Source organism: Polistes fuscatus, unplaced genomic scaffold, assembly GCF_010416935.1.
Source record: "Polistes fuscatus isolate 324 unplaced genomic scaffold, CU_Pfus_HIC Scaffold16, whole genome shotgun sequence".
NCBI classification, from domain to species: domain Eukaryota; kingdom Metazoa; phylum Arthropoda; class Insecta; order Hymenoptera; family Vespidae; genus Polistes; species Polistes fuscatus.
In genome coordinates this window covers 1,351,222-1,364,422 of record NW_025113064.1, presented here as the reverse complement: position 1 = coordinate 1,364,422, position 13,201 = coordinate 1,351,222, and the positions used below count along the sequence as shown (strand labels likewise).

Genomic DNA, 13,201 nt, shown 5'->3' with positions numbered 1-13,201 from the left:
ATTTTTCATTTGATTATTATAAATCTATTTTCCAATATGCTTTCTAATAAATAGATTATTCATAGAAAATCTTTATACGAAACTTTCCTCTGTAATTTTTTAAATTAGAATTATTTTATACTATATCAGAATAAATTACTATTGTACTTTAGGGTACTTCATTCTTTTATTTTTTTATTTAATATTCATTCGCATTTTTCATATTCGAATAGGTTTTAGATTATGGAAGAGTTTTATATCACTTGTTAAAGAAATGACCGTTGATCATTATAAGAAATCTATTAGGAAATCCTTGACTTGGTTGATTGATTCTCCCCTCCTTTTCTTCCTAGACTTGGATATAACTTATGTATGTCATTTCGTAAACAGATTTTAACGCTCATTCATCAAAAATAAGTGGTTGATTACGTAATAGTTGTACATTTACTTAAATTCATTTTCGGATTTCTTTTCTATCTTACAACATTATTAGAAATGGCTTAAGAAATAAAAATAATTCACACAAAAATCGAATTGACACACAGAAGTTTATTAATCCGACTTTTAAATGATTGTTAAATTGAAAACGATTATCGGTCCGTACACTTCATAGATCAATCATAACACTGTATATTCTTTATGCTTTGTTGCTCCAATTAGGCCAAGTTTTAATTAAATCGTACAAAGAATTTCCTGGACAATTAGTTGGAGTAGTTTGACGATGGCCAAAAAGTTTGTAATTGGATTTAATTTTGTTATCAGCTACTCCATAAGATATTAAATTTTGTGTTGCTCTAATGCTTGCTTGGTTAGGTAAAGTATCTATAAAGAAATATACAAGATTAACTATGAAAATTAAATAATAAAAAATGACATATTAAATAAGTGTGTTTAACTTACTAGTAAAATTACCAATTATACAGATACCAATGCTCTTAGAATTGTAGGGAATAGAATGAGCGCCATGTTTACCCCAACCGCGACCCTCATAAACATTACCATCTTCACCAACTAAAAAATTATATCCAATGTCTTCCCACTTTTTCGTGTCCATATGATAATTCTACAAATTCCTTGTGTATTAAATCATTTGATCATCCAATTAAATAATTTTCATTTGCGATTAAAATATTATCATCTAACATTTTCTATTAAAATTTTAACAAAAAATAGGACAAAAGTATATTTATAAAAACATTACCTGGAAACTTCTCACTCGGGCTTGACAGATTGCTTGTGTATTACAACCAATTGTATCCGAATGATGAATAATCACATTAGAAGGTGGATTTTCTCGAAGTGCAGGTATCGGACTAGTCGGTGCTCTTGCTCCCCATTCTCGTCTTGAAATTATATTTGGGATATCTGAAATTAAATATTTGGTAAAATTGTGAGAACAATTCACGCGTAAAGATTAATAGATCATATTATTTTTCACGAAATAATGATTAGTTTTTTTCTTTTTTTTTTTTTTTTATTTAACATCTAATTCTGAATATTATTGTGCAATCTCAAATAAATTTGGTTTTCGCGCGACAACACAAATGTTTAAAATCTTATTATATCAACGTTGACATCACGATATAATTATCGTACAACGGTCGAATTATTCTTCTCAATTAAATATTTTCACACGGATTATTCGTTTAATAGATTTGACACAATGTTTCATTATTTTTTTTATTTTGTTTTTATTATCGCGAACGATTAATTCAAAAATTTATGCGAACGTTGACAACACGATGACACCGATTATCCCAAAGTTGTATCTATCATATGTGTTATTGAAATAAGAAATGAGTCACGTTTTAAAAAAAGGAATAAAACTGACCGGTCCAAACTGATTGACGAATTTAAAGGAGAAAAAAAAATGACAACACCTTTGAAAAAATAGTTTAAAAATGAAAGTAGACAAATATTTACCTGTAGAAGCAAAATATCCAATTTCGGTAGCAAAGCAAAAGGTGATGTATACTGTTAAAAGAAGAAGAATCGTAGTTCCTGCCATTCTTGTAACTTCTTAGGAAGTCTAATACTCAATGAACATTTAATTTATACTAATCGACTGCTTGAATACTGAATGTATACGTCAAACCATGACCTTTGCACGCAGATACGACCAAGCTGACTTATAATAAAAACCCGTTTATGTAGATGCATGTCTCACATACAATTTCATCATATTGTATATGTAAAAGAGATAGAATGGTACGATTATTTTCTATACGGGATTCCCAATTGATATAACGCTGTTTTTATTTATTGAACGTCTTCATATTTATTTAATTTTCTGTTACAAATGTGACAAAGAAATAACAAATGTTAGAGTTTTTAACAAACGTTCGTAAATGCTTTACCATTTCTCAAAATAAAATTCGAACATTTAGAGCAGCATGATTATTATGCACAGTGATATTATTCGTTCACCAGTTTATTCGATTTCAACGTTGATCAGATATTTAAAGGAACTTTGTTTTCATTTTTATTCCGTAATCTTATTCGTAGGAATATAATTAATTTGGTTATATTCGAAATCGCATATCGTCGGTGATACATTATGTGGTTTACTTTTTAAATTACACACTAATCAGGAAGATATTATTATCCTAATACGATTTATAGATTAATCAAATAATTTGATATAATTTATATACAAGTACCCTGTTTTGATTTAATAAGGAACACAAAATAGCGTATACAAAAATTAATAGAGGTAGCAACGGTTGTACAATGGATAATTCAAAAGATTCGTATAGATTTATGAATGTGTATTGCATATAAAAATCAATACGAATTTTTTTGAACAATCGGATAAAATATATTTGACAATGAATATTGTATTAAAATGATATTCTATTATTTAGTAGCCTATTATAATAAATTATCTAAAAGGAATATGATATTATATTTTTTTATAGTCTTACAGTTCTATTAGTATTATAATCATTGTCAAGATTATTTTCTTTAGGTACCTTAGGTGTAGCTTCAGTCGTAGTAATTCGAATTTTGTCAGGTACTGGATGAGATGTCCAATGTGGAAGTGCCATTACGTATTTATAAAATGTATCACCTGGGCATATTGTATCACGTGCTTGACGATGTCCGATTACGTTGTAATCCAATTTTATTTTTCCGAGACTGATCCCGCACGAGATGAGAGAATTTAATGCACGAAGGGCCGCTGCATTTGGAAGAAAATCTGTAAAATTGAATATTTTTTTTAGGTATATTAGCTTAGGTGTATAATGAATTTATTCTGTTCGGTTGTTAGATATGGTCATTAGTTATTGTACGAGGAAATAACTTAAAGGGGATTTACCTGGAAAGTAGTTCACATATATATTTATTTATTTACATTATGCACTTATGAAAAAGTGTCTATCTATACTTGGAATGAAAGAGGAAATGTAAATTTATGTTTTTTAATTAGTGGCTTTATGCAATATTAATTGCGATTTCAATTTTATTTAATTATCGTGGTTTTTCTTTTTTATTTTTTTTTTAGATAATTATTGACATATAGTCAATTATTGTGAAATATGTTATTAATATTAATGATATTTTGTTTTCATTTTCTAGTATTATAGAATTTAATTACTCGAATTAATGACGAGAGAGGAAATTTATGATTAGATTAAAGTTTTAGAATTTTTGTTAATTTTAATAGTAAAGTATTTAATCGCATAACGATGAATATTTTTATATAATTTTAATTTATGATAAATAAAGAAAGTGAAATAAATATCGCGTGTAAAATTTTTTCAAAAAATAATTCAAAATCTACAGGAACGTTACAGTATAAAAAATAAATAATATCAAATGTTCAAATAGATGTTGCTGATTTAGAAAAGAATTGAATTAATACTTACCAGAAAAATCTCCAATAATACAAATCCCAATACTTTGAAAATTGTATCCAGGTGCATGAGCTCCAACTTTGTTCCATCCGCGACCCTCATAAATATTCCCATCTTCACCGATGACGAAACTATAACCAATGTCGAACCATCCTCTCACATCGATATGCAAATCCTGATAAGATTTGACTATTTTACTACAACTTTCTCGATCATAACAATATTGACGTATTCCACCATGATGAACAACAACGTAAGGTGTTGGTGTACGTTCGAGTTGTTCTTCATTTAATGCTTTACGAGCTTTCCATTCCTCTCTTGTGATAATCCGTGGACAATCTGTCGAATAGCATAAATTCAATACTTTCTTAAAAAGAATTTTTCAATTAATTAAATATGCAACATTCTTCTACGATCATCCAAGTATTACTGTAGTAGCTACGATTAAAACAGGATGGATAAGAAAAAACGTGTGAATTACTACGGGTGATTCACCTAACGAGAAATTATACACGTTGATTGATATCATTCATTACGTAACGGTGTTCTATGCTGACATGAGAAAAATAAAATCTTTTATGTGTGTTTTTGTTTACATAAATTTTAATTCAATCTAATTTGAATTATTTTCTGTTTCTTTTTTTTTTTTTTTTTTTTTTTTTAATCACGTTTTCTGATATAAATAAAAGATTTTATAAATTAAAAGAAACAATTATTTACTTAATTGGAAAAGGCAATTTTAATAAATTAACATTAGTTAACTATAGTTATATATTATATGTTAGGACTTTGTTACTTTTATTTTGATGTTATTGTTCAGTTGTATAGTTATTAATGTTGGAATTTTTTATTTTGATTGAAAATATTAAAATGTGTTACAATAAATAAAATATTCTAATTGGTGTTATTTATTAAGATTAAAACATATTATAATTTTTCATAATAAAAATATATTTATTTAAATAAAAAAATGTAAAAAAAATTCCAACATTACTAATTAGGTAACTTTGCTAGGTGATTAGGTATTTAGGTGACTTTGCTCTCTGCAATAGATGACCAGCCAAAATTTTCCTAACCGATAAACGTTTGATTGATTTCGTTCGATAAGCGAAAATAAGACAACACAAATTAATCTAATCTGTCAAAGATATCGACGATAATAATGATGATGATGATGACGATGACGATGATGATAATTAAGATTAATCAAATAACAAAATGTTGACAAAAAAAAAAGTGTCTCACCAGTAATATTGAAACGATAAGTTTCATCGATGGGTGCACCAATAACTAATTGTTCTAATGCAATAAGGATGATAATAATAATGTTATAAGTATTAAATATAATTGTCGATTTCATGGCGTTAGTATAGTAGCTCGCGGTCAATGTAGTCGTCGTTGATCAAATGTGAAACTGAATGTGGACATAGTGAAACCGCGTCCCCTTTTAAACGAAAAATCCAACGAGAGCCGGGAAGTCCCTCTGAATGAAACACCTAATGGTGGAGGTCCTTTAACCCTGTCCTCTCCAACGATCACTGATCTTGCAGCACATACACGACACACACATTCATGGAAACATAAAATGAAGAGAACCAAATATCTAAATATAAAACACTACATTGCTGATCGTAATATTTGACTTTAAATGAGAAAATCTATGAGTATAATTGATTTAAATTAAAATTATAAATAAAAACAATTAAAATGATGAAGAATTATGAATGAGATTTGTGTTGAAATTTTATATTACGTTAAGGATAATTAAAATATATATATATTTGATATTTTACATCTTTATAACGAATAACTTTATAGTCATTTATTTTATTTTTTATTTTTTATTTGGAAATGCTTGATATTTTAAAGATCTCACCACACTTTTAAGAGTAAAGGTTTTTTTAAATAAAGGTATTCTTTTTTTTATTTATTTGTTTAAGATAATTTGTAAATCATTTTATGAATAAATATAAATATATATATATATATATATAGTACACTTAATAAGTACAAGTATATACTTTACTAAGTATTTATATTTATTTATGTTAATTTATATATTTAATTATGTATGTACTTATATTTAAACATATTTAAAAAGTAAAATCACTTTTCTTCCAAAATATACTATCAATTCGATGAAAATAACAGCTCATCTTGCAATCCTTTAACAAAAAAGATTTCAAATTAGCAAAAAATATTCCACAGAGGAAATAAATACAAACCAATTATAGAATACTAGTGTTACCTCCAATTATTGTAAAAATATGTACTCCTTTTATACAAATATGTGTAAACAATCAATCGACTTTAACAATATAATCTTGATAAAAACGATTATCGGGACTTTTTAATTTTTATTTTGTCATGCGTTTTTCAAATAAGATAAACATGAAAAATATTTTTTAATGATGGACTTGCATTGATGATATTTTTATTACATTATTATCGTGATAACGTAAATACAATTCACATGAATTTTTCTTTTTTCTGTTTTTTCTTTTCTCTTTTTTCCTTTCTTTCTTCTTTTACTTAGAGTTACGCGTATCTTTACCGTAGATTAGATTATTATGAAAAAGAAATAATCATTATTAATGGAACAAACAATTGTCGTACATCAAGATAGCTTTCTTAAAAAGGAAATATTAGTAAAAGAAAAAGCGAAAATTGCAATGCACAATGAATAATCATTTTTAGTATTCACAGTTATACAAAAATGTAGAACGTTTAGGATTAGTCATAGCGCGTTCGATTTGTTTACGCACTTGTTGTTAATCCCCTATGAAAAATTTCATTTTTTCATCGATAATAGTTCGAAACATATATTAATATTTTTTTTTTCTTTTTTTTTTTTTACAAATGGAGAAATGATTGGAGGAAGAATTAACGACGCAATAATTTTCATTCTATGACATAACATTGTATCACTTGTTAGTGAACATGCACATCACAATAATTGTGCTTGGAAGAGTTGTTATAACTTTCTTAAGTATTTTCCTAGAATTCAAATGATTATCGAAGAACAAAATTAAACAAAATATCGATTTTCTCATTTATACAAATAATTACGATCTAACGTTTAATATCAATGCATTGTAAATTATTTTTCTTTTTTTTTTTAAATTCATACATCGATAAAATAATATTGAACATATTGAATAAAATATATTAATTAGTTTTAATTGAATTGAAAAATGTAATCTTTATAATCAGATATAGGTAATTATTAGATGCAATAAATTTATAGTAATCTATGATAGGCGAACGATTTTATTGAAAATTAAAAAAATAAATATCATATTAGATATCTTAAGAATGTTGAATTTCATTTTAAACAGGCTTTTTCAATTAACTTATAACCAAGAGATATCGGTCTAGATATTTTTATATATTTTATGTAATATTACTTTAACGATAAAAAATAATTATTACTTTATTCTAAATTTAATGATAAGAGAATAATCGAAAGATGATAATCTTATTTTTCAAACTTATCGTACGGACAAAATACTCAGTGTTAAATTATATCAACGATATATTGCAGTTTGTAATCTTACTATTGATTATGTCTTTTTTTTTATATTTTTGATAGCATGTACTTTAACCATAATTTTATAATAATGCATTAATTAAACAAGTAAAGTTGAGGTAATTAGTATTATTAACATTTTCACTTATGTTAGCATGATGCAAACACGTTCAAGTATCATGATAAACTCACAAATTATTCTTTCCTTACTTCTTTCATTCCTAAATATTCCAATAATAATATATTCCACGAATTGTTAAATACAATTCTCATTTTATTTAAACGAGTATTGAATACGTACGATAACATTTAAATATCATTATTCGGAGTTCAACTTTTGGCGATATTAGTAAAATAAAACATTGATAAAAAGTAGAAATTATTGTAAAATAAATTAAAAACATTAAAGAATTACCTGTAAAATCTATAATTTTCTATTAATTTTTGATTTAATAATAGAGTTTGTATTTTAATTAAAAGATTAACACATTTATGATATTTAAATACTATATAAATTATAAGATTTTTTTTATCTAATTTGAACTATATAGATAGAACTTTGTTCGTTATACGTATGCACAACAACTTTATAAATAAGATATATTACTTAGGGATTAAGGTAGTGAAATATTTATTAATTAAATATATTCAGAACAATAAGAGATATTATTTCTGTTCTATTATTAATATATATATATAATACAGTTTTATTTATTATTTTATTTATGTTCGTACAAATTTGTTTCGTATTTTACCGCCTGCGCAGAACATGTTGCGCATAAGAAAGAACTTGCAAGGCGACGAATAAACTAATACATACACATTGATTTATTGTATTCAATGTGTGATATGAATAGGTGAATGTGTGTGTGAAAAAAGATTGACGTAAAAAAGGACATCTCGTGCCATCTATGTTTTTTTAGTAGTACTAATGTTATTTATCGGTATGGTTATTTACCGCCTGCGCAGAACATGTTGCGCATAAGAAAGAACTTGCAAGGCGACGAATAAACTAATACATACACATTGATTTATTGTATTCAATGTGTGATATGAATAGGTGAATGTGTGTGTGAAAAAGGATTGACGTAAAAAAGGACATCTGATGCCATCTATGTTTTTTTAGTAGTACTAATGTTATTTATCGGTATGGTAATGCTATAGTATCATTTTTATAATCATTAAAAGAATTACTCAACATTGCAATATTTATTCATTTTATAATTTAATTCATTGAAAAGCAAGTTGAAATAAGATTTTTAACATTAAAAAATAAAATAAAAGCATCATGAATGTGGATGATCAATTGCCAAATATCGAGAAAATTTTCAAAACTGAAGATGAAGAATTTACACCTGGGGGCGGGTAAATAGATTTATTTTTATTTTAATATTTCTAACTACAATATATAAGACAATGTGATGTCGAATATTTCCCCTACTCTTTCTTTTTTTAGATCTAATTTAGCTGCTATTTTTGGAAATTTTAATACAGAAAATCAAGACGTACTCAACGTAGCAAAACAAACAACTCAAAAAAAACCTAGCAGTAAGCATAAAAGCTTATCGACTCCTTCTTCCGCTAAGACCGAAGTTATAATAGCTAAAGTTATTCACGCATACAAATTGTAATTTTAATCTCATACATACATATATATACATTTACTGAATTTTATTTTAATTCAGTGCTTATATATTATTATTAACTATTTATTTGCGTAGACAAAATGGACAATATATTTCTGCTGGTAAACTTGGAATAGCATTAACAGGAAACGTTTCTACAAGGACGTATCAAATAATTCTATATAAAACTAAATTCGAATACATTTCAGTAGTTACAGTGAAAAGTGACTTTACATATACTGTACAACCTAATAATTATTCCACATATTACGACGACAATAATGAAAATTGGTCAATCTTATTCGAAGAAAAAGAATCTTCGATAAAATTTGCTAGAGAATTAGCTATAGCTAAATATTTTTCAAAGGAGGATAAAATAGAGAACGTAATTTATCAAGATTTAACAGCTGTTAACAAAGACGAAGTTACAAAGGAAGGATCCAGGGTAACGCTGAAGTATTTTATTAGTACAGACATTGTACAGTTGTGTAATATAAATTATGAATTATTTCAAACAATGACGGTTAACATATTGACAAATGATAGTTGGGAACGATCTCTAATAGGAATCAGTAAAGAATTAAAGAGGATTTTATTCATACCTTCTAGTAAACAGGTATTTTATAAGCTGGGCAGTGAAAACAGAGTTTAATATTTCAAGAGCTTGTAGTATTCACCAAGATTAATTAATAATGTTTAATTAATATCGGCTCTACTGTGATATATTTTTATGAGCATATTCGATAAGTAATATTTCTTAATATTAGTAAAAGTTTCTCTCTGTTTATTCTCATAGTAAACTTATTTTGACAACCTTGAATGTATTTCTAAGCAAATTCTTTTGTGTACATTTAATATTTTAATTTTAAATAATGAACGTTAATTTAAATCAAAGGATTAATTTTACAATGCATGTTAATTAGAGATTTTTAACTTGTATCGGTGAATACAATAAGTCCTTAAAATATCAGATTCCTTTCTTTTACCACTCTCTAGAATTTTCATTATTATTTAACATAATATGATTATAGAAACTTAAACTGCGATAATAATTAGTCTTTTCTATAGATTAGCTTAGGTCCAGGTTTTCCAAAAGATAAAGATGTTTTGATGGAAATAGAAGTGACGAATATAGAAGAGTTAGAAGAACAATTCTCTTTGTCTAAACCTATAGTTTCCGACAAGGCCTTGTTATTGTCGAGAATGGCTAAAATGGGCCAATCGATTCTTCCAAAAATGCAAGCATCGACAACTACAGATTCTGAGGATACAGAGGTACTTACTAGTAATAGATCTGATATATTTTATGATTGGTTCAATCAAAAAAAGAAATGTATCTATATATTATATATTTGTAGGATGATTCACCGCAAAAGAGACCATGTCATAAAAAGGTATTGGAGTCGTACATTAATATTGTATGGTGTACTGTCAGATGATAGAAGCTGAGAAAATGTTAATTTTCAGATAGAATCGTTAGAAGTACCATTACAAAAAAAACATATGATGCAAGAAATACCTGCGACACAAAGTACGCGTGAAGTGGCTAAATCGAAACATAATGTGCCTTCTACGAATCCCATTGTCCCTAAACCATTAATCCCTACTTCTACATTTACCCCTTCGTGGCCTACTCCACAATTACAAGTAAATTCACTTTTTAATAGTAACTCAATTTTTAATACATCTTTTTTTGATGATTATTATTTAGCATTTGTAACATTTTAGTCAAATTATATAACATCGAATGGTCAAATGTATGCCTTGCAACCGCAATCACTAACTCAAGCAGTACCTACCATTATGGATCCAAATTTGAATATGCTTTTGTCGGAAACTAGAATAGCAAATGCTGAACTCAGAATGGGAATGTCTAAAGTAGCTGAAAATGTACAAAAAGTACTTGATAAGGTTATTATAAAATATAATTATCTTGATAACATAATATTATATGGTCATACAAATGTTATTAAATTATCTCGATGATTATTCTTTATATTCTTTAGTTTCATAGTTTAGAATTGCAAAATGCATCTTCGACGAAAGATACGACAATGGAAGATACTTTAAAATTATTATTAACTATGAATCCATTGCAAAGTGATATGAAAAACAAAGAATTATTAAAGACAGCAGATGTTCAAAAAGATATATGTTGCGAACATTTATCTGAATTATCGAAAGTAAGGAAAGAAACGTTTGAATTAGAAAATGAAGTAAGAAATTTAAAAGGTAATTATTATTTATTAGGTGATTTTTATTGCGTTTATTATTACAAAGCAAAGATAAACTTATAATTGTTTTATAGAATCGTTAACAAAAAGCATAGAATTAGCTAAGACGTTAGAAGAAGAAAAAGTATCTTTGTCTTCCATTAATAAAGAATTAGACAATAAAATTAATGATCTGGAAGTATCATTGAATAACAAAAATGATGAATTTCATACTAAACTAAAAGAATTAGAAAAATGTCTCGAAGTGTCTAAAAACGAATATGAAAAAGAGAATGCAGAATTAAAAAAGAAAGTTTCTGAGCTTAGTGCGAAATTAGATTCTGCTACAATAGAAACTAATGCAGTATCTTCAAAACATAATGATGTAAATTTTAAATTTTATTATATTATTATTACTTAATATAATATATAATATATAATTACAATATATTTTAATAAATTCAATTAATATATATTTTATTAAATTCATTCATAGATAGAAAATAGAAATAAAGAAATAAAATATATTATAAACAGGACGTATCATACTTTGAAGGCAACATTTACAGACGAATCGTATAACACGGAACATATAAAAAAGATTATATTTAGTACAATGAAGGTATGGAAATTTTATTATAAGAAGAAATTAGTATGCAATGTTAGTGTATATTAAAAACACAATTTATTTTTAGAACATTACATTACAAGTATTAAATGAAGAAAGGAATCTAACAGAAATAGAATCAGAATCAGAAACAGATTCAAAAAATACATTGAAAAATATTCAAGATAATAACGAACAATCAAATAAATTCTCAAACAATCCGAATTCAGTAAGGGATTAACTTAACAAATATATAGAATAAATGTTATTTCTTGTTAAAGTTGTTACACATCAAAGAAATAATATTTTTTATAGGTTTTACCTGTAGAAGAAAATGTACCACCGCCTATTCCACCAATGGACAGTGAATTAGACAATGGTATTTATTAATGTGATAATAATACTGTTATTAATTAATGACAATGGATTTCATTCCATAGAAAATGAATAATATTTTTCAATTTATTTTCACATTTGTAATCTATAAGATATTTAGAGTGTGTTAAATGTAATTATGTTATTTTTCTTACAATTATGATTTGTTTTTTTTTGTTTTTTTTTGTTTTTATTATAATATAAAATAAAGTAATATTAGTATAACATTTTGCAATTAATTGTAATTTAAAAAACAAATTTTTTAATAAATAATGAATCTGATAATACATATTTATAAAGTAAATTTTTTTTAAATATTTAATTCAATAAGATGATAAGCTTTTTAATACTGTAATATGAAACAAGTATACATGACAGTGTATAAAGATGCGCTGCTGAAGGTCGTTGTATATCTGTAGATGAAAAATGGCGCTAAAGCATGGTACGTGTTATTGATAGAAACAGTATCGTTAATATATTAACGTTTGAAAAGTAATTAATTAAAACATGTGATAAAGTGTTGTTCAATTGTGTATTATCAGAAATACTTTATTTATTAAGAATTAAAAATCATTCATTTGGGGTTGACTTTGGACGGTTCTTAAGAATTTCTAATTGTCTGAATTCACGGTTAGATTTTGTGGCTTCTACCACGTCAATCATATTTATACCTAACCTCACAAATCATGAAAGAAACAACATTTTCTTATTTAATATTTTACAAATATATCATATTTATGATTTATTGATTGAAACTAGAGCACAAATGATAACTTTACTTTATAAAAAAATGACTATTTAAATATTTTAATAAATTTCTTTTTTCTCCCTTATGTTTATGATAAGAAAATATCTAACACTGAAATTTATTTATGATATATGAATAATATAAATATAAAAGAAATTGTATTTAATTATTATCATTTTATGTGTTATTTAGGAATATAGGCGTGGAAAGATGATGATAATGGGATCAGATATTATTAGTTATTGTTAATCGAATAAAAAGAAAATAG

The 13,201-nt window shown here is 25.9% G+C and overlaps 2 protein-coding genes across 4 annotated transcripts; one reads left to right on the top strand and one right to left on the bottom strand.

The window, feature by feature from the left end:
- Window positions 1-508: 508 nt before the first annotated feature.
- Window positions 509-5,211, bottom strand: LOC122514975 (peptidoglycan-recognition protein LF-like). The gene is made up of 8 exons (XM_043632111.1): window positions 5,082-5,211; window positions 3,849-4,175; window positions 2,904-3,178; window positions 2,634-2,640; window positions 1,903-1,995; window positions 1,181-1,344; window positions 880-1,042; window positions 509-801 (listed from the first exon to the last, which is right to left on the bottom strand). The coding sequence occupies exons 1-8, from the start codon at window positions 5,194-5,196 to the stop codon at window positions 617-619; spliced, it is 1,329 nt and encodes a 442-aa protein (XP_043488046.1). The 5' UTR covers window positions 5,197-5,211; the 3' UTR covers window positions 509-616.
- A 3,366-nt stretch (window positions 5,212-8,577) lies between these two features.
- Window positions 8,578-13,187, top strand: LOC122514789 (FK506-binding protein 15-like). 3 transcript variants are annotated; one of them, XM_043631828.1, is made up of 13 exons: window positions 8,578-8,730; window positions 8,822-8,992; window positions 9,087-9,606; window positions 10,059-10,265; window positions 10,349-10,384; window positions 10,458-10,637; window positions 10,719-10,901; window positions 10,997-11,222; window positions 11,299-11,588; window positions 11,700-11,825; window positions 11,899-12,039; window positions 12,126-12,189; window positions 13,126-13,187. In XM_043631828.1, the coding sequence occupies exons 1-13, from the start codon at window positions 8,654-8,656 to the stop codon at window positions 13,131-13,133; spliced, it is 2,229 nt and encodes a 742-aa protein (XP_043487763.1). In that variant the 5' UTR covers window positions 8,578-8,653; the 3' UTR covers window positions 13,134-13,187. The 3 variants fall into 3 exon arrangements, with proteins under 3 accessions (XP_043487763.1, XP_043487762.1, XP_043487764.1); XM_043631827.1 differs by lacking the exon at window positions 13,126-13,187 and having other exon boundaries at window positions 12,126-12,345; XM_043631829.1 differs by lacking the exons at window positions 12,126-12,189; window positions 13,126-13,187 and having other exon boundaries at window positions 11,741-11,825; window positions 11,899-11,990.
- Window positions 13,188-13,201: the final 14 nt, after the last annotated feature.

What these genes read in the sequence shown, in the direction of transcription:
- LOC122514789 (XM_043631827.1), top strand. Translation starts at nt 8,654, where the DNA reads ATGAATGTGGATGATCAATTGCCAAATATCGAGAAAATTTTCAAAACT. An exon ending in GTTATTCACGCATACAAATT is followed by an intron (nt 8,993 to 9,086) that starts GTAATTTTAATC and finishes TTATTTGCGTAG; the next exon opens with ACAAAATGGACAATATATTT. An exon ending in TCATACCTTCTAGTAAACAG is followed by an intron (nt 9,607 to 10,058) that starts GTATTTTATAAG and finishes TCTTTTCTATAG; the next exon opens with ATTAGCTTAGGTCCAGGTTT.
- LOC122514975 (XM_043632111.1), bottom strand. Translation starts at nt 5,196, where the DNA reads ATGAAATCGACAATTATATTTAATACTTATAACATTATTATTATCATC. An exon ending in TATTATTGGAGATTTTTCTG is followed by an intron (nt 3,179 to 3,848) that starts GTAAGTATTAAT and finishes TCAATTTTACAG; the next exon opens with ATTTTCTTCCAAATGCAGCG. An exon ending in CCCGAGTGAGAAGTTTCCAG is followed by an intron (nt 1,043 to 1,180) that starts GTAATGTTTTTA and finishes AGGAATTTGTAG; the next exon opens with AATTATCATATGGACACGAA.